Source organism: Xiphophorus couchianus, chromosome 9 (genome assembly GCF_001444195.1).
Source record: "Xiphophorus couchianus chromosome 9, X_couchianus-1.0, whole genome shotgun sequence".
In the NCBI taxonomy this organism is placed as follows: Eukaryota; Metazoa; Chordata; class Actinopteri; order Cyprinodontiformes; family Poeciliidae; genus Xiphophorus; species Xiphophorus couchianus.
In genome coordinates this window covers 14440727-14467951 of record NC_040236.1, presented here as the reverse complement: position 1 = coordinate 14467951, position 27225 = coordinate 14440727, and the positions used below count along the sequence as shown (strand labels likewise).

General features: G+C 38.0%; 1 protein-coding gene across 7 annotated transcripts in view; it reads left to right on the top strand.

Annotated features, from left to right (window-relative positions):
- Positions 1-1874: 1874 nt before the first annotated feature.
- tle2a (TLE family member 2, transcriptional corepressor a) overlaps positions 1875-27225 on the top strand; it is a 50109-nt gene continuing 24758 nt past the window's right edge. For 3 of the 7 annotated variants that reach the window (XM_028026791.1, XM_028026790.1, XM_028026787.1), the window contains exons 1-3: positions 1877-2478; positions 2819-2933; positions 20659-20822. In XM_028026791.1, coding sequence (XP_027882592.1) covers positions 2835-2933; positions 20659-20822 — 263 coding nt within the window. In that variant the 5' untranslated portion in view covers positions 1877-2478; positions 2819-2834. Of the gene's footprint in view, positions 2479-2818; positions 2934-20658; positions 20823-27225 lie in introns of all 7 variants that reach the window. The other 4 variants (XM_028026788.1, XM_028026785.1, XM_028026789.1 and 1 more) reach the window with 3 other exon arrangements.

The following is a 27225-nucleotide window of genomic DNA, read 5'->3' as shown; positions in this document are numbered from 1 at the left end:
AATCATTGCATGTAAAGGGGGGTTGAATGGCTTACACAACAAGCTGACTGAATGTATCAAATTAAAAAGCCCCCACTGGCTCCTGTGACTGTTCAAAAATAAGTGGGTACAGATAATGGATGGATGGATCCCGTTTTAGTTTAGCAGCCATGCTAATGCTAAACTCAAGCTTGCAAGCTGTCGCTATTGTTGTCATACAGCCCAACTTTGGTTGTAAGGGGGAGATGTTAACATGCCACAGTATACAAAAATAAAATACATATTGCTATTTCACAATTATTTTATAAGTATGTATCAGACACAAACAAGTTCTTACTTTTTATCATGTGAGCACAAATCAGATAAATAAAATTATCTCAGCAACCAATCAAGCCAATGGCACGCCATTTCCTACATATTCTAGTGTGTTAATTTTTTTTTATTCTTATTAAGAGGAAGTTAAGAAGATTTTGTGAAGCAGTGAGTCTGGTCATGTCATTTTTTGTATGTAAATTGTTTTGATGTATTTCCATCCCGAACAGTGTTTGTCTGTTGAGATAAAGAGTAAGAAAATCACAGGACTCTGCTGTTCCTGGACAGAGTGTGCTAATTTTTCCCAGACTTTTTTGTTTCTGGGAATTTTTTTTTTTTTTTTTCATATTTCGGGATCTAAGTAAGCATCCAGGAATTACATTTCAGAAAAAATATGACGCCATCGAATTAAAATTTTAGTTCCAAGCATTTGGCATGCTGAGGTGACAGATGTGTTTGCAAAGTTTGAGATTAAGTAAAGTTTTGTTGTTCTTGTTTCTGATATTTGTCATGATATCTAACTCACAGTTTGTCAATTTTGTATGAGTCGTGCACATGTGTGGTGTCGCCTGTTAGATTTGGTGTCTATGAGTTTAAGTAAGGCAATGCTGGAGTGTTATTTTCCTGTGGCACTATCTTCATACAGCCTCAAAACGACAGGCAGACAAGAAAAGGTGTGATGGTAGTATTAGAATTTAACTAATAAGCTGATTCCTTAAGAAAAATATTTAATTTATTTTAGCTGTGAAACCAGCTTTTCTACACACTATACAGATTAAAATCCCCTCTGATAAAGTGCATGCAAAGTGTTACGCCACTTTTTTCCCCTTTTCTGAAGTCTAACCGTTTGTTTTATCAGTGTCAAAGAGTGTTACTGCACGTGTTACTGCAAAGTCAATTTATCACCATAAATTGAGGAATATATTCGAGGGTTTTTTAAATGCATTGCCGGGTTTGTGGAGAGAAATAAGGGGAAACCACAGAATCTTGATACACCAAGCACACAACCTTCTACTCGCATTTTCAATCACTCCAGGCACCCAGGAAAGGGTTAACCCCACGGAGCCGCTGTAGCATCGCATTGATTGACGTGTGGAGCCATTGTGCTGTCTACGCTGTCCAATCAGCAAGCGGTCACCTTAAGCCCACGTGGGGACTCTCAACGCTCATTGGCTCCCTCCGCCAATGTTTACCGTGCCGAGTCCGAGCCCCACGTGGAGATTTCATTCAATCACCTCAACAATTCCTTTGAATCTCCTCTTTATAAGGAGTTTCAGTCATTTTCATGTTATTAAAATGTCGCATATGATCGAATATATTTTCAATTATATATTCGGACGGGGTTGAACCGGGTAGCAACACTAACAAGACCAAATATCACCAGGCTATTTGGAGAAAAGCGTCATGTACGTGCGCTGATTAATTATCTTTACTAATACGTACAACCTAAAACATGAAAATAAAGCATATTTAAGAGGGGTGTGAGAAGACGCATTTTTAGGCTTCCTGTGCTTCCCCCCTCCCCCCCCAGGCAACTGAAATTCAAGGTCCCATGGAGGTTGGGATCAGATCAGAGCAGAGTAGGGGGAGTGGGAGAAGTGGAGGCACTGGGAGGATTGTGTGAAAAGAGAGCAGGCCAGCGAGGGAGACAAAAGAGGCTGCGGCGGCTGTATTGAGTGAGCTGGTGGTGTGTCCGTCTAGGAAGCCACAAGCTATAACCGCATCCCCCCCCTGTACCTCCCCCTCATTCTGGCCTTTATGCTTCAGACGGAGACTCATATAGAAGAAGGAGACAATTATAAACACCGAATCGTTGGAAGCGGAGCTGGGTTCTTGGGAAGACAGCTCCCTGCGACCGGGTTTCTCTCCTCTCCTCTCCCCGGTCTTTCATTGCGCGTTGAGCTCGGCGTGGCGTGGTGTGGCGTGGCGTAGGGCTGGAGATATAACCCAGAACAAAGGAGCCTTGAGCAGGGGAAGGAGCGAGTCGAGACTAGCTCTGCCATTATCTTTGAAACCCGGCCAAATGCCTCTGTGAGAGTCACAGCAGTACATTGGGTTGCTGGTGTATTTCTCGACGAAGCTTTTGGTCCGAAAACGAAGACAAAATAGGAAGGGGGACTTAAACAAAACGCGCACCAGGAGACACGCAAGTCGGCGGCTACAATGTTTCCTCAAAACCGACCACCGGTAAGTAGGCTAGCTACTATGTTCCACGCGTTTAATGAGGGCTGTGGTCTTTTAGCCTGAAAATACAACACATTTACACACCCTCATGAGTTGTTCGTTAGTCTTCTAAGACTCAGTAAGTCAAAACTGTTGGACTTTATCTTATAGATTAAAAAAAAAATACCGTGGAGAAAAGTATTGCACTTAAAACACAGACAAATCAACTTATTTTTTAAGTGAATATATTGTTTTCTTATGGAGGTCAGGTAGATTGTCAGTGGTTTTATTAGGGGGAAACACCTCCGACCCCCTTCTCCTCTCTCAAACAAGGTCCAACTTTCCTGACTGTCTTTGTGTGTAGATCTCATGATTGTTGGATGCCAGCAGCAGGTCAAAAATTTGCAACCCATTACTGGCTATCTGCAGACTGTTGTGCAGTTAACATGAACTGCATGTACCTCCCCTCATCAGGAGTTGTAAGTGAACTTATCTTGTTCTATAATGTCACTAAATATGGTGTGAGGCTGTTTCAGTATGACGGTGAATAAAAATCTGAATGAACTGCTTCATTTGTGAAGAGAAAGGCAAGAATTATGTCTTCATGCTCCTCAAATAACTATTGAATTTGATATGTAGCATATGCAAATTTTTACCTGCTAAATTTCAAGTTTTCAAGTCAACATGCTTATTTTTTAGATATTTGTTTATAGCCTTCCAGCTACGATTGGTTATTAGTTGTACTAGCTGCATGCCATGTGAGAGATTGATTGCCATGACAAGAGTTGTATTAATACTTCAAAACAAAGGCAAAAATTATTGGAGTTGAAATTGCAAATCTTAGAATAACAGTTAGTGTGGCTGCAGTACAAAATAAAAACTCCAGCAGTCTTGGTGTGTGTAAAAAAATGCAGATGCTTATCCCAACTCTGATATTTTCAGAAGGCTGTCAGCATTTCTAAATCCACCATAATAACATTAATCAAAATGTCAAAAGAATAAAACAATGCATCGTTCCTGTTATCTTCTGTAAGTTTCTGACTTTCTCATAGTCGTAATCAGTCGCAGGCATGTCTCGACATGCAGGAAATGCAAACAGTATTTTCTGGCTCTGAGATTACATAGGTTTGTGTAATCTCAAACCTAGAGAGGGAAAAGTTGTTTTTCCCTCAGTAACAACTTCTGCACTGAAGACTGTTGTCTGGTGCATTTCATTATCAAAAAAAGATTGGGATTTTGAGTTTCAGACCAGTTTCTTGGTAAATCTCTGTCTAAAGTTGCTTTTTTATATGCAATAAGAGTTTAATAAAGTGATAAAAGCTGTTTAGTTAGTCACACTATCTGCTCAGGTAGCCAACCTAGTAGGCAGAAAACCTCACTGCTTGCCAGTTTCTAAATACTGCTACATTAAAAAGAATGATGGGTGATGCTTCTTTAGTTTCTAGTCTACACCATAAGAGGCCTGAAATTGTTTTTAAACAACAAAATGTGTTGCTTTGTGATGCAACAAGATGGCACATGTGAGGAAGAGAAAAGCGAGAATACTCTGTACTCCATAAAAGCCGAGAACTGCATATGAGGAAACATCTTTTGTGGTTTAGAAACCGCAGCTGTTGATAAACCAGCCTTGCCTTGTTGCCACACTTTCTTAAATTATCTGCCCATCTCATGAGAAACTTGATCTGATTTTTAAACCCACACGGTTCCTTTTTTAACAGCTGGTAACATAGCTCTAAAAATTAATAAATATATGAATTACCCATGCTGTTTTATGATGGAGAGAGAATTTCATGCTGAAATGGCCTTAATTTGCTTTAGTGGAGTTTAGGTGGAGAGCTTTTTCAACAGACTCAAATGCATAAACGCTGGTCCTCTGACTGGGAGAAGTATCAATTAAGCTATGCTCATTTGCCTAACCCTCTTCTGTATCCCTCAGTCATGCCACCCTCCACCCTACCCCCAACAGTGTTTTGAGTTTCATGCCTGTTAGCTGAAATCAGTACAGACTCACTGTGACTTAACTTTAAGTATATGTTCTACACCTAGAAGGTTCTTTTGTTTATATGAATGAATGAAATTGCTCAACTATCATACATTTTAAATTGGTTTTTTTGGTTTTTTTCCACCTGCATTTAGTTTTGCTTTGTGAAAGCATTCTGAATCTCCCCTCCACCCCACATACATGGAGCCCATACAGAAACACCGGACGCGCGCGTGCACACACACCAGCAGCTGTGTATTTAGTACGGCTAAGTGCAGGAAGGCAGCACAGGAGGCAGACTGTGGGTCTGCGGTTTGCACTGTAAACCCGATCCCTCTCATCCAGCCTCTCCACGCTGTGTTCCTGTGAGAGCTCCAGACCACATCTTAATGTATGGGCAGGCATCCCGGGGTGAGCGGAGCAGACTGCGGAGAGTCTGGGTGGGACATTCTGACCAGCAACCCCCATGTTTCGTTTCAGCCCGCCGCAGATCTCGACGCTGACATGTGCTCCGGCCGTCAGCAGCTCTCGTCTGAGCTGCGCAGTCAAGGGCCACTCAACCCGGCAAACTGTTTAATCTCTGCAAACGCAAGGGTGGCAGCAACCTGTCATCACTGGCTGTTTGAATGGTTCAAAGAATTAGACCCATGCACTGCATAAATATTTAGCACACATGTCCTAGAATCTTACAGCATGGTTTGTTTTTAATCCGGTCTTTAGTTGCATTTTTTTTTTAAAAGACCGAAGGAGACATTGTGGTCATAGACAACTGGCTGTAATTTAACCTTAATCTTTATAGCTCCTTACAACCGAACCTCTTCCTGATTCCTGGTGTCTGGTTGAAACTTGATATTTTTTATAGGAACACTGTGTTGTTGAATCTTTTTAGTGAGTAATTACTCTTCCAAGTAAGAGACGGCCAAATTCAAACTTTTTTTTTTTTTACATACAAATTATTGCATAGTATTAACAATAAATAATATGTTATACCAAAGGGTAAGTACCATGCAGAACATTTCAAAAATATTTCTTAAATCTTTATATGTTCTCAGATGACTTTGGGATCCAGTCTGATGCCAGAAGCAGCAGATAAGCAAGGATTGGGTGTAGGATGTGGCTGGCTTGATGTGCTGGTTTAGATTCTTTAGCATTTTCCAACAAATGCAGACAGAATTAATTAGCAAAACAGCGTTAAAGCAGAAACATTTTTAGTGCCAGTTTGGTAACCCTAACTGCAGATTCCTATAACACCTCCTAAGGATTTCCCTTGAAATCGACAGTACAGAGAAGACATTGCGGATCACAATTATAACAATTATATAACAGTTCCAGTTTTTATTAGGAACTGGTTAAAATGTTTTTTTAGTATATTACCTCAGAACAAACGCGTTATAGTTGTAGAAGAAATTGAATCCAGCTGTCATTGCATTAGTATATGCAACATACTAATCAAAAAGAACTGCTGGGATGCAATATTTATTGGAATATTATAAGCGCCAGATATCGAAATCCTGCCAGTACTACATCTGACCCGTTGAATGGACTTTCATGACCCTCAATGCCCATATTTGATGTATTTTCATTGGCTGACATGCTAAAGCATAGGACAATTGTAATGAAGGAAAAGGTTTGAAAAAAATGCTTAATTCATTATATTTGCAGAAATTATATCACAAATAAATGTTTTCGTGATTATCATGTAGCCATTTTTAATAGAGATTTGTGTTGTAGCTGGAAAAGGACAACCCAAACATAAGTTGTAAACAATCCCCTTTTGCATTTTTTTGTTGCCATATATAAATGCTGATTATTCAAAAAATGGAAACCATTTTCTACAATTGTGGCATCATTGCAATTTAACCCAATATTTTACTGGAATATAGAGAAGTACTATATATTTGCATTTTTCTCTGAACCTGGGAGCGGAACCCTTCTGCTTGCATTCTGTGGTGTTTTTATCACTTACTACCTGTCTAAAACTGTGAAAAGGTGTTGGATGGTTCTTTTCCCCAGATCTTGCATTGATTCAACTACTCTGCATAATGTTATTCTGTGTCAAATAAGTGACTATAATTAGGTCACTTGACCTTGAAATTATCCCTACCATCACGAAGTGACATCATAATGCTGAGTGCAATATGGTTCTGTACCATTAAGCTCCCACTATACGCTCGAACGTGTGTAAGTGGTATGAATGTTGGCATGTCTGCACTACTTAAAGGCACTCTACAAAACTAATAAAAAAAGCCAGTCCATTTATATTTAATTCACAAGAAGCTTGAGTCCTTTTTCTTTTCTTTTCTTTTTTTTTGACATAGAAATGAATCAAAACAAACAATAAAAAAAAAAGTTTTATTTTAGCTTAAGCCTACTTTTTACAAATGCTTACTTGAAATGTTTTCCTGAGAAATAGCTCAGATTAGAATATAAATACTGCCAGTATGCTGGAGCAAAGCAGGATACAGCAGTCAATGTTATCAAGACGATTGTGTGTGGGGGAAGGAGAATGTATAGCTTTTATTTAAGGATGTAGCAACCAGACATTGCAATTTACCATTTGTCTGTTTGACAAGTTCTCTTCAGTCAAATTGGTGAAGAAACTAATTGTCCCAGAGCTTTCTCCATATTTTACTTTGAGGTGAGTAAAAAATCTGTTGAAAATTTTAGAACTAATGATTCAGACCATAATCTTATAATCCCTTCATTTCTTTTGATTTCAAAAAATACCTCCATTAAGGGAAATGCAATGGATTCTCTTTTTTCTTTCCTTGTCAGTGTTTTGTATGTTTATTTAAGATAACACATTTTTTTTTCTTTCTTTTTTTTTTTTTTTAGAAATCCTATTTGTTTTTTTATGGCTCTGACTGTATGTGCTAAACATACAGTCAGATTACACTAGTTCTTCTAAGAATAAAGCTAATCTCTTCATAAAATTATCTTAGTACACCCATTATTTTCAAACAGCATAGTACATTCATTATATTTTTGTATAATCCAGTAAACTTTAAAGATTTAATCACAGCTATAGTTTTGTGTGTGTGTGTAGAAACTTACAGATAATGCCTACTCACTTAATACTATTAAATTCTATGCTCAAAGCTCCTGAGGTCTAAATGGTCATGTTGCATTTTATTCAAGTTTTACGTCATTGATTTGAGATGCGAATCATAATTCTGCACCAGAATCAACCAGTCACTGTAGATCTACAATGGCTGAATAAGGCAGTGATTGTTATGGAAATAAATTATGAAAGAAGTCTGTGTCAGTGAAGTGCATCCACAATCCCACCACTGCTGGTTCTGACTACACATCCAAACAGACTTCTCTGCAGAAGTTGCAGTCACTGTTCCACAAATGGCCATTGATAATAGTTTTGCTTACTTTTTTCTTAACTTCTTTTGCTTGATGACCTTGTGACAATTCTCTCGGCTCCCGTTGCTCATTAACTTTTAAATCTATCCATACATTATTACTTCTGTAACCAATGCTCTGCTGTATGACATCGGCATTCTTCTTCTACTCATGGTTTGCTCTTGAGTCGTAAACTGTTCACACAGAAGTCTGATTGTGGTCTCACTTAATTAGGAGTATGAACAACCATGGCAAAAAAAAAAAAAGATTGGATTTCATCGAAAAATTGGAATCAAGACTTGCTATGTGAACATGGCCTTTTATCAGCCTACCAATTATTGCATAGAAGTAATCTGTGGTTGGAGTACTGTACATATAGATATAGTGATGGCCCTTGCAATTCAGTATAATATGCACCTCTACAAACACAACTTTTACATTCTCTTTGGACATCAATTTTTTAGTTGTTCTAAGTAGACCAACCCTTTATTAGCTTAGTGATCCAACACCGACGAAGTCAAGTCAGATCACACTCATGAGAGGCATTGTGGCTATGAGTGACTAATATGAATCTCAAACATTAATACCAGCAGAAATCAAACCTGCCCTATCCTGGTCCTCGCATGCTTTATCCCCACTGTTGTCCAGTGGTGAGAGTGCAGTTATCGATCAGCAGCCTGCCCACTTCGGTCAGCCGGCAATTAGGGAGAGGGATGGAAAAGGCCAAGGGAAATTAAGGGGGGAAAAAAAAAAAAAAATCTGAAGGTGTACACAAGCTTCTCCAGAAGCGTGTCTTCTTGGAAGGAACAAACAAGCTAAGGGGGTGTTGCCTAATAAGAGAAGGCACCTCCAGCAATTAAGGCAGCTGACAAATCGTAGTGCTTTGCTAATTCGGGCTGACAGCAGGGAAATTTGAATAATGAGGCGTGTGGGAGGAAGAAGACGAGAGGTATAGTGGGGCCGGGGGTGCTGAAAAAGAGAAAAATGTGTGGCATTAATGAAACAGGTGCCTCACAGACCGTTAATGCGAAGTAATCATTGGGAGGTTACAGGCAAATTTCTTCAGCAGCAGGCCAAGCTGATGGCTACTTGATGTATAGTGGGGAAGGTGAAGACATGAGAGGTTTGTGTGCTAGTCTAACAATTCCAATGACTGGCAATGAGTAACAGTCCTGTTATGTATATTTTGAGGCTAAATTTTAATACTTTTAAGGAAAGTCAAAATACATGGTCTCAGGAATGGATTTATGTGCATTAAAGTTATTTTTCCTCCCTTTACACAACTTTTGTCACTGTGTTCTTTTTTGTTTGATGGAAAAGAGAGAGGGAGAGATTGGTGGGTGTTTACTCCAATGTTCAACTTTCTGGGTAAGCAGTGTAATTAGTGGCTGAACTAATGGGTTGAGCCATCTGAAGGGAGGCAGCATCAAATCATCTGTTCAGCTGAGTGAGAGAAAAATTTGGTCCAGTCAAAGGAAACCGACCTTAATTTGGCAGCATTTGGGACTTGGCTTGAGGGATGAGCCAACTGACCTACAACTTCAGAAAAAACTGAGGAGTATAAGTTTGTTGACATCCGTGGTGCTTTTAAAGTAAATCCTGCTGATCATTTTGGCTCACTGTTTTACCTTAGTTAATTTGTGCATCAGATTATTTTGTAAAATAAAACAAATTTGACTTTTTCTATTGTATCCTGAAGAAAAGGCTTTATATATCTTGAGTGAATCCCTATGTTACTACTTCACTTCCATTGCACACACTTTGGTGTGTGCAATGGAAGTGAAATTTCTCATAAAATCTCTGGAAAATGGTTCCTTCTCCCTTTTGAAAAAATTGCTTTAAAATGGTGGTACCTACGGTCGATGGCCTTTTACTGAAAGCATTGCTACAAATTCAATTTGAGCCACAAAATAAAAAATAATCTCTTGGGTAAGATTCTAAAGAGCATGTAATGGTCATAATTTCATTAAAGCTATATAATATAGTAGGTTCTATGTTTTTTCTTTTTTCATTTTTTGCATCACAAAACAAATGTAAAATTAGCCACAAAAAAAAAATGCACCTCTAAAATTGCTAAACTCTCAGTCCTGGTGTAAACATAAAAGGGGTGTAATGTCAGGGGCCCATTAAGTATGATTACTAGACTGTTCAAGAGCACAAGATTTGATACTATGGTTTAGATTTATGGGCCATTTGCAATCTTTTTTTCTTTTTTCTTTTTTGTAAGGCTATGGTCTACCAAAACAAATTTTATTAAATTCCAACTTCCCTTTGTGAACGACACTTAACTGTGTTCAAATTAGTTTTCTTTTTTTTTTTACTTTTTTTTTCTCAGAGTTTTTGCGGCGCTTGTGGCGGCAAAGGTCGTCGGGACCGGGAGTCGAACCCACGACGTCCGCGTCAAGGACTAAGGCCTCCAAACGTGGGGTGTGCTAACCCCCTGCGCCACCACGGCACACCCCCAAATTAGTTTTCTTGCCCTTTACACCCATAATTTCAGTTTAACTAATTTCACTGAATTAAAACAGACAAAATAACGTAGAAGTTTATATTTTGTCAACCGGGAGATAAATCTGATCAGGAATAAGCCAACAGTGATTGCCTTATATTTCAACCCATGTCTGAATAACCTGGCTCAGAAAATTAATATTCCAACAAATAACGCAGCATAACCAGCCTTTGTTGCTGTGCTTGTAAGAAATGACCTAAATCTGGGGTTCATTGGTCCGTCCTTCATCCCGTGTAATGTCATCCGCCTTTAATATGTCGACCTCTGTAACAGTTATTTTTTATGAACCACTTCAATTCCTAACTATTAACTAATCTATTTTTCAAAGATCCATTCTGCACTAGTTTATGACAAAATTAAACAAAATTTCTTGATTCTCGTCATTGCTTAGAAGTGTTGTAGGGTTTAACATGCTGCCCCCCCCTTTAGTTTCCTCCAACCCACCAACAAAAAGCTGTTTAATGCAGAAATGCAATCCACTCCCCTCCTGCCTCCCTCACCAAACATATTGCTTTGTAAGATGTTTATCCAATATCAGGATGCAGGTTTGACCCTTGCTAGACATTTCAAGGCTAAAACCAAATTCTTACTGGTAAATCTAGTCACTTTGGCCTCTTGGCTTTTGCTTTTCCTGTTTCAATCATCCATCCCCTATGTTTTAGTATGAACAATAAAAGTCTGTAATTGTACACAAAGCAGTAAAAGTACATGAAAAAGATCTTTGCAGAAATATTTATTTTAGACTGACACTAGAAGTGCAATGAATCCCTCTTCCATTTTGAGATGCAATGTGTTATTATTTGAGGTGCATTAGATCACTTGCATGTTTACAGCTTGAAATGAAAAAAAAAAGGATTGCTCCTGTCTTTAATTACAATTCCATGATTTTTAATCTCCAAAAGATGCTTCTAAATAAACAAAATGATGGCTGCAATAAATCAAAACAGTGCTGGCTCTTTTTTAATAAGGAAACTGAATAGTATGATTGAGCTGACAGATGAACACTATGGGCATGTCTGATTGCAATAAACTGCATGTGTGCTCATAAATACTTGTGGAACACTGCACTATGCACAGATCCACTTAATGTCAGGAGTGAGCATGTGTGGGTGTGTTGTCGTAGAAATGAATGTGTTTGTGTGCACATGTTTTGAGGGTGAGGGGTTTAAACCAAGGATGTGAGCTCATGGTGGTTTGGTTCTTGTGGTGCAATCAGAGGGAACTTAAATGAAAACATATTGATTTTATTCAGGGAATGTCACGCGGGTAATGGTACCTTTTTATATTTTTATGCATGTGGTCAAATTGTTGAAAATGTTTTGAGTCTTTGTTTTCAGTTTTAACACAATCACACTTTGATATACTCCAAGAAGGTCCCACAACTTTGTTTTCTTTTAACTTAGTTTCTTTTAACTAAGTACTCTGACCTATGCAAACTTTAAAATACAGGTGCAGTTAGAACATTTCAGGATACTATAAATGATAAACTAAACATAAGCACGTGTAGAAATTGTCATAGATTATTAGCCAGTTAAAAACCCTTCTTGACACAAATTATAGGTTTATTTTAAACTCAGTGAGGAAATTAAGCCCAGGTTCAGAGATAAGTGATGGTCTAAAGATATGATGTTCTCACCTGTTTTGGCCTGCAGTTGTAGAACTATGAAGTCTTGTGGCTTTGTACTTTCTCTTTATTTCTTCAATTTTCCACAGACTTGCACAGTATTATACTGGAATCAGCTTTTCCTTCTCCATTACCTTTTAATCACTTTAGAGGCTGTTGGTTTTCTACATGCGCTCTACCATCACTTTGAAACTGCCAGCTATACTTTTCTAATCCTGTACCATTTCTCTTAAATGCATTGTGGCCAAAATAAGTATATTGTGTGTGTTTAAGTGTGCTATTTTTCTATGTTTTTATTTTTTATTTTCCCCATTGTCCATGTTACAACTCACAGGTAAACCACCCCATCTGTTCATTTTAAGATGGGTTCAAACAAGAGTTTAACCACAAGTTCTCACGTCTTTCTCAGAGAGGGACCAGTTTAGGCTTTCAGAGTGCCCACATGGCATGCTCACGACCACGTTTTTGAAAACTACTGTTGTTAATTTCTCAATTTTCTGGAGCAATCTGTGATGTTTTCAAACGTAGAAGGTTAATTGTACTCCTAAAGGCGGTGTTCACTGCACACTGCGCATGCTGCCACACCCTGTTCCTTTACTACCAATCACACAAACAAAAACAGTAAAATCTTAATTAAAATAATATGTCAGGCTTACTTCAGGCTTGAGGCCTATAATCAAAGTTAAGTAGTTGGGTTGGATTGGACTCAGACACAATCAGGATTGATTTTTTTTTTTTAGAAAAAACTCTAGAAAGCAAAAATGAGTTAAGAAGTAGTGCTAGCAGTATGCTAACCCTCAGGATCTTGTAAATTATTATAAATGCTGACAATATAAATGATTAACATGTTCCAATTATGCCTATTGATATATTTGTCATAATGTTGAAACACAACTTGACAGAAAACATAGAATAAATTAATTTAGTATCAGTTTTCAAGTAGTTGACCTTGCCTGTTTTGCTAATTGTTATGCTTTATCAACAATCTGCTTTTGATTGAACAACAAGATATTATCTGGTTAGTTGCTTTGGATCTCTGCTCTTCCACCTTTCAATTACTATTATCTTAAGAGTGATGCATTTCTCTAACTTCCACATCTTGACAGCACTGTTTGACCAGTGAAAATTCTTCCAAGCAGCTGAATTATTTTAAGTAATTTGTCTTTTAAATGATGGAAACAAGTTTGCAGCAATATGTTGAGGGAGTGTCTGCATTATATATCTTATCCAGATAGCCAGAGAAAACTGAGCCCAATATAACACATTTTCTGGTATCTTAGTAAGGACTTTAGACCAGATGAATAGTTTTTCAAGAGCATTTTTAAGGTTTTCTGTATTTTTGTTTTTTTTATCTTTCATATTTGGTACTAATTACCAACTCAAGGCTAGGTTAAGGTCAAGGGAATCTTACTGAATCACAGTAATGATTCAGTAGTGAATTGTATTTGTGTCAATCTCTTCTTGGTGAGAAAAGTCCATTGGATGAACCAGTTGTGGTTGGTATGGGCAGAGTAAATGGCAGTTGGATTTTTGAGAACATGGAGCTATAGATAGACATGCAACCAGTGTAGCATGAGCCCAGACTCTAGCCTCCATGGCTAGCTTCTTTGAACAGAATAAATCAAAGTCTTGGTTGTTAAAATGTTCTGCTTAAGATGTTTTTTTCTTCTTAAAAAAAGTAAATAAAGCACTCCAGAAACATAACCTACAGGTTTAGGAGGTGCAAAGAGACCTGGCCTATATCTGTGCAACAGTAAATTTCCATCTAGGCAAGCTTTGTTTGTGGGCAGATGGTGTTTCTCTTGTTTGCTCTCAAGGTGGGAGGGACTGAATAACTGGCTGGTGGATTATCAGGTGAGACTCTTTGCTCAGATCTATTCCCTTGAGGTCACCAGGTCATCTTATTGTCCTGACCTCTCACTTTAAAAGCAGCTCAGCAGTTTGCTGGATTAGGAGTGGGCACTGACAAATGTTGGTCATAAGGAGGTTGGGAAAAACTTATGTTCAGTGCTCAGTTTTTTGTTTTTTTTAAATGAGTGGAAATATATTTTTATAAAAAGCTAAAATACATAGGGAATTGAAGCCAGTAAAAACCTTTGTGCCCTTCTTTTTTCCCATGGAAGATTTATTGCCCTGCTTCAAAGCGTCATGTGAAAAATGAGAAGAAAGAGACTGTGTATTTTATCATGTTTTCTTGCCAGGTATGAGGTGTGCATATGTGTGAGCAAAACTGAGAATGCACGGGTTTATCAATTGACACTAGAATGGCTGGAGTTAGGCCATTTGGACATATACCTATTCAGGCTAGAGATAGTCCAACTGGCCTGAAGCCCGTTGCACTGAAGCCCTTTTGTTCAGTAAATAGGGCCATTACCTTAGAAGTACCCTGGTAATGGCCTCAACGCATCTCACAGTTGCACAATTGTTCCTTAGACTTCGACTTCGACTTAGACTGACTTTGTTGTCATTTTCAATGCACAGGGTGTATACAGAACGAAATTTCGTTGCATACGGCTCAGGATAATGTTTGAGGTTCCAATGTGAGTAAAATAAAATACAGTATAAAATATGAATATAAATCTAAATATAAAATATAAAGTGCAGGACTGACAGTAAAATAGAAGTTATTTAGCTATGTACATGTGCAAGGTATAAAGTGGAGACCAGTTTTTGAGTGCAGTCCAGTTAAGAGTTCAGCAGTCTGATGGCAAGTAGGAAAAAGCTGTTTCGGAACCAGGCGGGCCTGCACCGGATGCTGCAGAACCTCTTTCCAGAGGGCAGCAGGGAGAACAGTCCATGGTGGGGGTGTGAGGGGTCACTGATGATGTTTCGGCCTCGGGACATGCATCCTGCATCGATGGTTGACCTGACACTTCGCCCTTTTGCCTGAGCTGGGTGTGGAAGGTTGTTGCCGAAGCAGTTTCTCCTTGTGTGCCTTCTTCTCACTCACATGAGAGTTACCGAACTCTTTTGCAAGCTCAACCAGGAAGTCCACCCGTCTCTCCTGCACCCCAATGCATGCCTGATAAAGCACATGTGCATTCAGTGCTGCCATGTCAATCATGTTTGCCAGGTTTGCTGACCAGCTGTCACATAGTGATGGAACCTTGGTCACCCCCCCGCAAGATTATGACTGAAATAAATGCCATTAGTTCTTGTGAACTAAATAGGTGAAGCAGTCACCTATTTATCCTCCACAGCACAAAAGGCTGCATGCAAATTTGCATGTGCAAAGTCTCCCAGATTTCTTTTGCTTACACTTTTTGCATGATTTTTTTGAGGTGGATCAACACAATTAATTTGGTTAGTTTATTTCTAAACTGTCATGTTATACCCTCTTAGCTTTATTTCAAAGAAAAACATTACTAATTTCTTTTAGAAAAACCTTTGCATATTTCTTGAAACAGATTGTATGTTTTGCAAACTCTATGTACATTTGGCAAAATGACCTGGATAATGCAGCACAACATCATGGATCAGCTGCAAAAGGTAACATCTCTCCAAAAACACTTCATGTATGCTTCGAACATGGACTATTCACATTCCTACATTCTGGCCTGACGGTCAACGGCCACATTTACAATTGAAGAAGAATGCTAATTTGAGCCATCAGAGTCGTCAGGGTGGACTCAGGGCCTTTTGGCCCTGTTCAGCCATTCTAGGGAGAAATCGAAAACCCAGCCATTCTAGTGTTGACTGTGTGTGTAACGGTGGGGCTGAGTGAGCAAAGTTAGAGTGGGTTTGTTTCGCTCCATGTTCTTGGTGGGGATCTGGCAGACAGATTGAGAGCAACTTGTTAGAAAGAAAGATGAACAATGAGGCCACTTCCCATTTTCTACCAACTTTTTTGTTCTTTCTCTTCTTTTAGAAGAGATTAATGTATTCTAATCTCACCTGTAAATTTCCAGAAATGCTTTTTATTCCCACTTTTACTTTTCATTAGGGTTCTTTTTTTTCCTCTTCAAATTTAGTTTAAAAATAAAAACACAACTATAGTACTCGCATTACATAGGGTAGAAGAGAATTAAAATATGATTTTTTTTCCTTCTTTGTTACTTTTACCATTATTAGTAGAGATTATTTTACGATGATTATTAGTTTTTTGTGGTTTTATTTGTAGCTATATAAGAGATTATGAAAGAATTATAGGGTGTACATTGGCAAGGAGTTTATCATTATTTTGATGTCGTATGTCTGGTTGTTACAATAGTCACTACTATTATTATTATGCATCTCTAGATTTTCTTGTCTTATAAGTCAGTTTGTATCCATTTTTGCTTATGTAATATCATTTATTTGTTGGTACTTTAGCACAATATATTGAAGAGACATGAATACCATAAGATGGTTCTAATTACAAATTTCTGATAATTATTGAGTTGGTAAATTTCATGACAGTGAGTCAAGGGGTAGGATTAATTTAATATTAACTTATTCCTACTCCTTTTCAAACAGAAAAGCAGTGATAAACTAATTATTTTGTTCTTGGCTATGTATGTACATGATTTATCTTGTCCTACTGATGACATGTTTTCTTGTTTTTTAAAACCTGTTTGAAATGAATAAATAGTTAAATAAATTAAATGAAATTTTCCTCCTTGGCTATTGGTTCTCCTGTACAGTGACTACAGTTCATCAACCCAGAAATTTGCCAGTGGGAATGTCTGAAGTCTCAGTGAATGAGTTCATCTGTCTTTTAGTTGTGTGATGCAGCATCCTCTGTCATCCCCACTTGTCAGTAATTTTTTTTTTGTTAATTCATCATGCTAATTAGTCACTGGGTTGGAAAGAGGTCTTCCTGATTTACGATCGGTGTGTAAATGTAGAAGTGGCATCTGAAGTTTCAGACCAGAACTGGAGTCGAACTTGAAGTGCAAAAACTAAAGGGACATTCACACCAAAGCTGTTTCCTTCGCTTTAAGCAGCCCACAGTCATTCTCTTTCAGGCAGGTGTAAAATCTCATTTGAACTTTGGCATAAATCAAACATGGATTTCTTTCACTTTAGGGATGCATAATTTCCACAAATACATTGCAATGGTACCCCATATTAATTTTGTAAAGGGATGCAATAATGTAAACATTTGGTGAGCCAATGGATTTAGTCTCACTCTTGTCCACACCTGACATGGATTAGTGTCCAAGATGCTAAATCTTTTTAACAATTGCCACATTTATCACTATTGCCGTATTTACTGCCAATATTGCAGGATTTTCCATTTACAGTGGGAAAACAATCTTCAGACTGAAGTGAACCAAGAGACAAAGTGGCAGCTTCTTGTGATATGAGCGAATGTTGTAACTGCATGACATGGTTCAGACAATTTGATTTTTGAAGTGTGCTGTGTGAAAATGAACCAAAACTTTATAAAAGCATAATTTGTTTTCTGCATATCCCATTCAGTCCAGCTTAATCTTGCTTTAAAGGAGTGGTCTTCAACTCCACTCCTCTAGGGCAGGTGTCCTGCAACTTTTAGATGTTTGTCTGCTTCAACACACCTGAGCCAACTAATGAGGTCATTAGCAGGACTCTGGGAAACTTGACTCCATACAGAGGAGATGATTCAACCCTCAAGGCCTGGATTTGAATAGCCCTGCTTTAAAATGTCAACAACTTTGGTTTGGACTCAGGTCTCATGGAGAATCTTTCTCATATTTATTGTTGAGTTAGACTGTATGTAAGACATAGACTCAATTCTGAACGAGGATTCTATAATCTGTGAAAGATTGAGTATGATTTATTTACCAGGGACATTTATTAGAAGCTTTCAGATATTATTGGCTCTCAACAACTTGTTCATGTCCACTGCAGCTTCACAATATTGGCCGAAAATATTTCCTACCTTAATGAATGACTTCAGGTTATTTCTGAATAAAAATATAGCTGGCATGACTAACACACTTGCAGCTTTTCAAAATTAAAGCATGCACTTCATGTACTTGAAATTCTGCATTCTCTCATTCATTCAGTACACTACACTGTCTTCATTTTGGAATCCATCAACAGTCCATTACAGTTTGCACTTGAACATTTAAAATGTACATTTAGAACATTGTTTTTGAAAATGATTAAAATTTTTACAAATCCATCCATTCGGTAGAGACACTACAAGGCTCTAAAGTCTGTGTGGTGCACTGCATAGTGAATTGGCAGATAATTCAAACACGTTTGAATTATTTAGCAATTTTGTTTTTAAAAAAACAAAGTTGCCTATTAGTCTGTCTCCTTTGGAAATGAGAAGTGTTGAGATGTGAACTCATTTCTGCTATTTTTCTTTGAACATAAATCCGTGTTTATATTTCTAATGAGGCGAGTATTACACTTAATCAACTTTCAAAATTTGTTTTTGACTTTACAGAATGCAGCTCTAATCTGAAGTTTCTCATGTATTGTGCTCATACCAGCATCAACTCGGTGTGTAGGGTTTTTCTTTCTCGAGTTGTAAAGATGGGCAGTTTTTGTCTTGACTTTTTCTTGTTTATGTAGGTCATTTTATTGTCCTTTCATGTTGAAATTTGCTTTATGAAATTCACTTTGAATGATGTATATGTTTCATATCATTAAAACATAAGTATATTCCAAACTTTTCTTTTCTTAGTAAGAGCTTGCAAGACCAATTAGTGGAATACATTGGTCTTATTGTGTTCCACTAATAAGACCAATGATGAGTGATGCTCTTAAGCCTAATACCGTCTACATTTTTTGTCTCTGTGCTGCAAGGACAAAATGACATCATGTTGTTCTTGACACTCATTATGTGCAGAAGTAGTTTTTTTTTTTCTTGCATTACTGCATGACTGGTCAGAAATTTGAAGTGGTTGTGGTTACTAAACCGAAAAAATCCTACAGTGGGTGGGACCTATGAGGACTTCCCAAAAGCTCTGCACTTGTGAAATATGAAATTGCCTGTTTAGAAAGAAATTAATTCTTGTTCTTTTTCTCTTTGAGTAAAGGAACCCATTTTTCTATTCTTGTGGACTATACGTGGACCCTTGGTTTTGAGACACGGTCATGTTCTGTGTTTTTTTTTTGTAAATGGAAACTTTTTCAAACATCTGAGGTTTTTTTATTTGTTTTTTTGCAAATGCAAGAAAAAACGCTATTAGCTTTCTTTCAGCCAGCTCTCTGACAGTGTGCTGCAATCAAGCTTGGCCGGGATTACTTTGTGCTCAATACAACTGGAAAACTCCAGTCACCCAAGCACTCCAAAGTGCATGACACCCTGAAAATTGAAGTAGTTTTGAAACTGCAACATATCAGAACTCTGGTTTAACTTGATGCCTACATAGACTCGGTTTGTATGACCACTTTTAAAAGTTTTTTTTTTTTTTTTACTTACATGTATTGGTTTGACAAATGCCAAATTAAATTTCCTTACAAACATGAATAAAATGCAGAGCATTTTCTGATTTCTTTTTGTTCCCTTTTGGGAAAAGATGATAATACTTTAATCAAATCCCCTGGCAGCCAGAAAAAGCAAGATGGCTACTGGTTAGGAATATTTGTAGAAAACAAATTGAGTTTCACTCTTTAATACACCCTTAGGAGGAAGATGTTGCAATAAGAAAACCTCTGTGTTTACGTGGCACCATGTGGAAAGTTGTATCCTTCTGCCTGAACTCAAGAAATTAAGCTGTTGAGAAGTAGCGCAGTCTACTCCACACGCAGGCTGTATTTGTGTGATCATAAGCTGCACATCTGAAGAGAAATAGGCGTCGTTAGTGTTGTTGGTCTTATAAACCACCAGGGATTCGGCGTTATACATCTGAGTTTAGTTTTTTTTAATTAGGACAGAGCACAGTAATCAACACATCTGCAACACACCTCAGTATATAACCCTGAAACTGGCACAATAGCTGATCTATAATCTTTGTAATTTTTACGGTTGTCCATTTTTGGATTGCTTGAAAATATTCTGCACTAAGCACATTTCTGGATTCTTTAGTGTTGTTTTTAACATCAGATAAATCAAAATCGAATCCTTCGAGTAAGTGAACATCACCATCTTGGTTACATGTTGTGAAGCTTATGAGCCAGCTGTCCCCAAAACTGTCTGCTTCTTCTCTCGCCTTATTTTGACACAGAGACAGACAGACGGACAGACCCGACCACCCTCTTAGACGTCTCTCAGCTCCCTTTTGTCTGCCTGTCTCGCAGCATTACCCTACAGTTGTGTTCTCCTAATTGCTGTGCACCCTGCAGTGAAGAGAGACTATCTTCAGGAGCTGTGGGGGGCTGGGGCATTAGTAATGATGAGGTGTTTTTTGGGTTTTTTTTCCCACCACTTAAAAAAAATGGTGCTCTACTTTAATATTGAGATATGAACTCAGTCTTTTTATTTAACTGGGAAGTCCATATATGCATCCGAGTACTGCTGGCCTATTCAGATTTGCCTCTGGGGGCAATGACAGCATTTCTGGATTAGACTGTGCTCCTCTTGCTCATTGATCAGCATTTACATCGTTGGCATTGACATTTTATGGCTTCCTGTGGATGTTTTGAATGTTGTGTTGTAGCTATTGGCTCTTACTAAAAGCTAAAATGTGCTTTTTTTTATTGCCACTTGTCATTTTCCACAGAAAATTCCTCAGCTGTTACCACAAAGTTGTTGACAGGATTTGGAGTTCTGATGCCAACAGTGACTCCCTTTTGGCAATTATTCTGCACTTATAAATGCACACGGTGTTCTCATTAGTGACTATAAATTTGATTTCTTTTTTTTTTCTTTTGCTCTTTCAGGCGCCTCTTCAGCCACCCCCGGGGTCTTCAGCCTCAGTGGTGGCGGCAGCGGCGGCGGCGGCAGCAGCGGCCTCAGGGACTCCCCAGTCACTGAAACTAACCTATCCAGAAACTCTGGACCGCATAAAGGAGGAGTTTCAGTTCCTGCAGACACAGTACCACAGGTGGGTGTGTAGCAAGTTGAAGGCTTTTTCCACTGTACTGTTCTGCTACTTTGGCTTGGTGAAAGTAGGGTTTCCCCCTGAAAACTAGATATACCTGATAGTAGAGCAGCTAGGGAAGTCCATCAATGACCTACCATGTTTTTGTGTTTAAAAATGTTAAAAGTTGAAAGGAAATTTGAAAATATGACTGGGTAATTATAAATTATTAGAAGTCTCTTTTGGCAATGCATAATCTATAACTACTCTCAAAAAAGGCAAAGGCAAAAGAATATTTTTTTTATTTTTTTGCACATCACTAATTATAATAATCAGCCAGGGGACCTTAAATGAAGCAATTTAACGCTGGTCACATTTAATATAAAATAAATTAAAATGAATATGATCTAAAATGGACAATAATGAGTGTTTGTATGCTTGACTAAGTATCGCCAGGGTACAAATTCTAGTATTTCATTAAGGCCTTGGTACTGATCAAAGCATGTGAGATGTAAACACAAATGCCACACATTAGTTTTTGTTCACAAAGCCATGGGGACGGTGCCACTGGTGCAAGTCGAGTTCAGTGTGTCAACTATAAACCTAGCTTAATCAGTCTGTGATATCACTAGATCTGAGCGACTTTGGAAAATACTCAAATTCTGGTTTTTTTTGTTGTTTTTTTGTTTTTGTTGTTGTAATTACAATTTAATATGCGACTTGTACAATGTCTTATGCATTCGTCATTTTTTTGTAAACAGTCTGCACTTTTTGAACATTCTTAAATGAATCTACCCAGCTGCACATTGCCTTGGATTGGAGTAGTTATTTTTAATAACTGGACAAAATTTATGTTGACATTTTGCCTTTACTGTACAGTAAGATTTAAATCTTTGTCAGTGTAATCCATCATTAGACTCTGGTATTTTTATAAGGCTTGATCAGAAGTCATTTGTTGCAAACCCCCCCCAAAAACTATGAGCATCTTCAACAAATGGGCATTGTGTTTTTCACTATGAACTCCATTATTATCAGACTTATTTTCTCATGCATTTTCTAATCATGTTCATAAGGAGTAATATTTACTAATACTGTTCAGTCAGTGACCCGTGTCAGGTTGTACTTTGCTTACTTAAAGTCGAAGCACTGATTATTGGCATTCTATCTATGCAAATATTGTAAATGTCTTTGTGGTGTTTTTTAAAAAATTGATAAAAGCTCGTAGTGTTACCTTGAGAGGTAACAACATTGTGCAGCACATCTTTTTATAGAAAAATAATTCCACATAACAGACATGTATCCTCTCTTTGTGTCCTCAAAAAAGGGGTGCAGGAATTTCAACAAAAGTTTCAGATATTTCACATTTTTGTGATATTCTTGTAAATCATTTAATCGTTCAGCCTATCACTGTTACAGGTGCATAAAAAAATCTCTTTAAAATAAATAAACAATCCTTAACCTGACGGTGGGGAAAGTAAAGCCTGGTGACCCATCATGCTTACAATACACTGTAAGTGTTATTGCTTTGTGGGGGCAGGGAGATAGAACCACTACTGCTCATAGTACAAAACTTGTTCATTGATGTGCTTTTCCATTACATGACTACTTGACACCAATATGCCGTTCTAAATGTTGGTCCAAGTTAAACTTTCTGGTTTTGCAACATACTTTGCAGTTTCACACCCAACCTTCACCACAACTGAGTTGGTTTTTTTCCTGTGTACTGATTGTATGGTTAACTTGATGTACAGGAATGTTCCCTGAAAACTTTTGAATGTGGGGATTTGGGTTGCTTTTGTAGCACCCCCCCCCACCCACCCACACACTCTGTTTTTTGGCACACCTTCACATGGTTCCCACCCGCTGACTTCTCACCTCTCATCCTGCTTTGATTTTCGGTGACCAGAGTCTCTTTCTATCCCACTTCAAGCTTCTTTTGTACACACACCCAACATCCAAAAAAAAAAACAACTACCCCATGGCTACTGTTGCCCTGTTCAAATAAATGTGTGTGTTTGTGTGTGCTCTTATTTCTCTCTCTTGTTTGCTCGCCACAAGCTGAAGTGTAAACTCAACAAAACTGAGACTAGGGCCTAGTCTGTCCTCTAATAAAATATGCTGTGCCTGTTGGACCAGTTGGGCTTTTCCTGGCTAATACTATTTCTAGTTTTAATATCTAAACTGCTAATTCCGATTTTGATCAATATTCTAAGAAAACTACTGAACAGGGTCAACAAAAAGGGACTGATGCAATAAGGAAGTGGAAAAGATGCCACTTGAATTGCGTCTTTTCCACCTTTCATTAATTCAGGATGTTTTTAGCTGCTTCACTTTTCAAGAAAAGATCATTTGCAATGCAGTGGGTTTCTATCTCCAAATGGGTCATACCCATTATGGAATAATATGAATTTTCATTTAAATATTTTCTAGTTTCCTGCCTATTGTCTATCTAAAACCTTTTTCCATCTGTCCATCAATCTGTTTGTCCACTCATTTATCCTTCAGTCTATCCAGCTGCATGGCCCTTTACTCATAGCAGTTGTTTCAAATAGGATTTTACTCTTTAAATAAAACCAAAATGATTTGGTTAACATTTTAAATGATCTGTAGCATCTTTATACTTGAACACCACAAGTATAAGAATTGTATTCCCTGTGTATTCCATAAAGCGTAGACAGTTATCTTAAGACTTAAGCTCAAACGATAAAACAGTACAGCTTTGCTGTAAAGCGTTCAACCTTCCTGGTGTCTGCTAAAGGGCTCTAAGATGTTTTTCCTTTTGGAAATCAGTGAATTGTCCTCTATGAGAGTAAGCTATTTCTTGAACTTTTAACATTAAATACCAGTTTTTTACTAAATTGGTACTAAAACGGTTCCATTTGACAGTGCTGCTCTTACTGTGTCTTTAAGTGTCAAGTTAAAGATTTAGTTTCATTTCTGCCTATTGTGATGCTAAATTTGAGTCTTTTTTGTATCTTTCTGTCTTAACACATTCCCATTTTTGATCCTTAAGATCTTAAGCTGATGATTTTAAGCTTTACTCCAAATATTTGACTGTTCATTAATTAGCAGTAAAAATCCAGTACAGTTATATTGCATCACTTAATGCAGACTGAGGGCTTTATATGTTTTTTTGCTCAATCACCAAGTAGCCCAGTCATGCATGTCAACATCTCAAGCCACATGCTGCTCAGAGGTCATAAAACATCCATTATGTTGTAAAAAGAAAAGTCGTTGTTTCAACAATACCCCTCGACTCTTCCCTTAGCGATGTAACTCTTAGAGGCTGTTGGATATAAGTTATCCAACCGACCATGACTTCGGTTTGGCTCCAGTTTTAGAAAAGACCAGCAGCAGTTGGCAGGATTAGCAGTGGCCTTGTATAATCCAACAGGTTGTATCCCAGAGCTGCATCTCTGATTGCAGACTGCACCTTCATGTAATCAGACCCACATGGACACAATTCACCCTGGAGGCACAACATGACCCCAATGCCCACACAAATAGACGCACTGATCTATTCATGTACACTTCAGTCTAATGCATGTACTCAGACTCCAATTATCTTCACACAAATAGATGTTGTCCTGAAACAGCAGAGCTTGGTTGTGTTGTTTTGCTTCAAGGAAGATGTTTATATTCTGATGTTGGATTAGACAGCAGAAGAGTCAGTGGAGGGATTAGGGTTGATGGATTGCAACTTAGTTGTGTGTCTAACTGGGTGTGTGGCAAGGGTTATGTCAGAGGGCAAATTTCTAAATTAATGTTTTGTTTCTCTGAGATGGGGAGAAAAATTACCAACTAGGCTAAAGACAGGGAAGAGTTAATTAATTAAAGGGTCATTGGTGGGCCAACTACTCCTGTATGTGGGAGTGTGTGTGTGGTTGTGTTTCAACTATCCAAACAGGCTGTAATCAGCAAACTGAAGGGAAGCAGGAGGAGCTGCTGACAGAGCTCTCATTACTGTAATTTTCAGTCTCTGCAAACACACACAGGTTGTTCTTGGTGACTGCGAGCACTATGCTGTGTGTGTGCGCTCTGTAGAGTCAGATAGGCTCTCCACTTACCTCTAATATGCTGCCACTCATCCCTAAAGAGCTCCTCCACTCTTCTCTGCTCAAATACTACAAGGCAGTTGTAACCACCCATGCACTGACTGTGTCATTTTAAGATCATGTCGATCGATTAATCATTTCTTCTTCATTAGTACAAATTATGTTAAAAATAAACTAAAGTGGTTGAAATTAACTGGTATCAAGGCATAAGCTAGGTAATGCCTGCTTCAAGAAGTTCTGATTTATTTATTTTTTTCATTTTTGTATACTAATTTATATATATACTGTATGTATATATATATATATATATATCAGTATACCAACTAGGTATACAAATATATATATATAGATATATTAATCTACTCATCCAAAAGATTAGGGCAAGTCAGCTATCCTTATACACTCAGGCCCTTTTCAACATCTAGCCACTACTTCATCTCTTATAGTTTGTTGAAATCTAAATTTTGGAGATAAGCTTCCTTAAGTATGAGAACTTAACTTGGCTCATTTGTCTTGCTTTACCCCGGAAAAACTGGTTGTACATACAGCAGCAGTAATTCCTAAGGAGTGCTTCCTCTTTGCCATTTCAACAGAACTTGATTACATGAGTGCTTATGGGAAACGGCAAAGCGGAAACATTGCAGAGGTTCTTGCCTATAGTTGTGCGGAAAGTGACTTAAGCCCTTTCTCCACAGGTGTGTCTTTAAGTGGTTCTTTTTTTCCAGTCAGCTTTGGCCAGATTTGTCTCAATTTGCAGAACCTGTTCGGTTCATCCAGTCTTTCTCAACCACCTCAGGGGTGGCGTAAGCCAGGCCAATTCAGGTGTTGAGGGCAAGCGATTGCATTCATTAATTGGGCCATGGATTTACGTTCCTGGACAAGCGAAGATGGTGGTACTTGCAGAAAAGCGCATTCAGTGTCAACTGGATGGGGCAACCTGCCCCATCCAGGTTGCCCCATCCAGGGGCAACAGACACGGTTGCCCCTGGCGGTATGTGTGCCACAGACACACATACCAAGAAATGTTTGGAGGAACTAGCCGATGAGGGTAAATGTGAAAATGACCTCCACAGCTCTTATAGAGTCACGTTCCGACATTCCCACCCACGTTCCTGCCAGTATTCACGCCCACATAATGAGGAACACACTGCCGATGGAGACACACCCAACTTGGCTAGAACTGAACTAGACATTAACCGACTAGCGTGTCAGTGGAGAAGGGGCTCTTGATAACACAGCTCCTTGAAGAATATGTTGTTTGGGACTGAAAACTGTGGCTTTAGGTCAACAAAACATTCCTCCTTTGGTATCTTAGCATCTCTGATCTAAAACATTAGTAAAGTCACTCAAATGTGTTAATCTGTCACTGCAAAATATTAAGCGACACGTTCTGATCCTGATATTCTGTTTACCTACCTTAGTAAGTGGAAAAGAAGGTTAAAATACATCCTACGCCAAGAGAAAAAAAAGCAAACTTCCACCAACAAAGCAATAACCAATACGTCATCAACACATTGGATTAAGATCACAATCAGGTTTATAACAACTTATGGTCTTTAATTTCTGATACTTTTACAGTGGTTACTCTTGAGGACAGAATTAAAGATCTCTAAACTCATTGATCCATATTTTTATTGAGTTGCAGTTTTTATTTGTGCCTTAGAACCTAAAGGCTGTAAAACATTTCAACAAGCATTAAAAAACCTTTTAAATTACTTGACAGGAGGATTTGCTCACTGTACCACAGACGACCAAAAGCAGAGATCTGTAATTTAAAGTCTATTACAGTTAAAGTTGACAGAAAAGCTGAATTGTGAACCTTTTTTCTCTTGCAAAATATAGAAATTATTCGACATTGGAATTAACACTACAAGTAAAATATGTCGGAACTCTCTCTATGTCCTTTTTAAAATGGAGATGGATGAACTTGATGTTGCAATTCTGTTGGTAGATGAGCAAAGGCTTTAAATTTATGTTGTATATCTCACCTTCTTACTCTTCTCTGTGATTTTAGAGTCTTGTTTACACTTTAAATCCAGCAAAGGTCTGCTCATACAAACTATACTTTGACTTAATTACTCCATTGACCCTCAAAGTTGGCTTGCCCATATACAAGTAAACTAATTCACCAAAAAGGAGCCAGATTTCTGCCTTAGTATTTTGTGAAAGGAGTCTTCTGTTTTAAAACTACAGTTGACATGCTACATGCTAGCTTGTAAGTGGTTTTTAATAAATCTATTTGATCGTATTATATAGTTTAATTTTAGAACCCATGACTTTTTTACTCACGGTTAACATATTGTTTTTTACTGATCCATGCTTGGTCCTAAATCAACATTTTTCTTTTTTGTTTTTGCTCCAGAGCTCATATA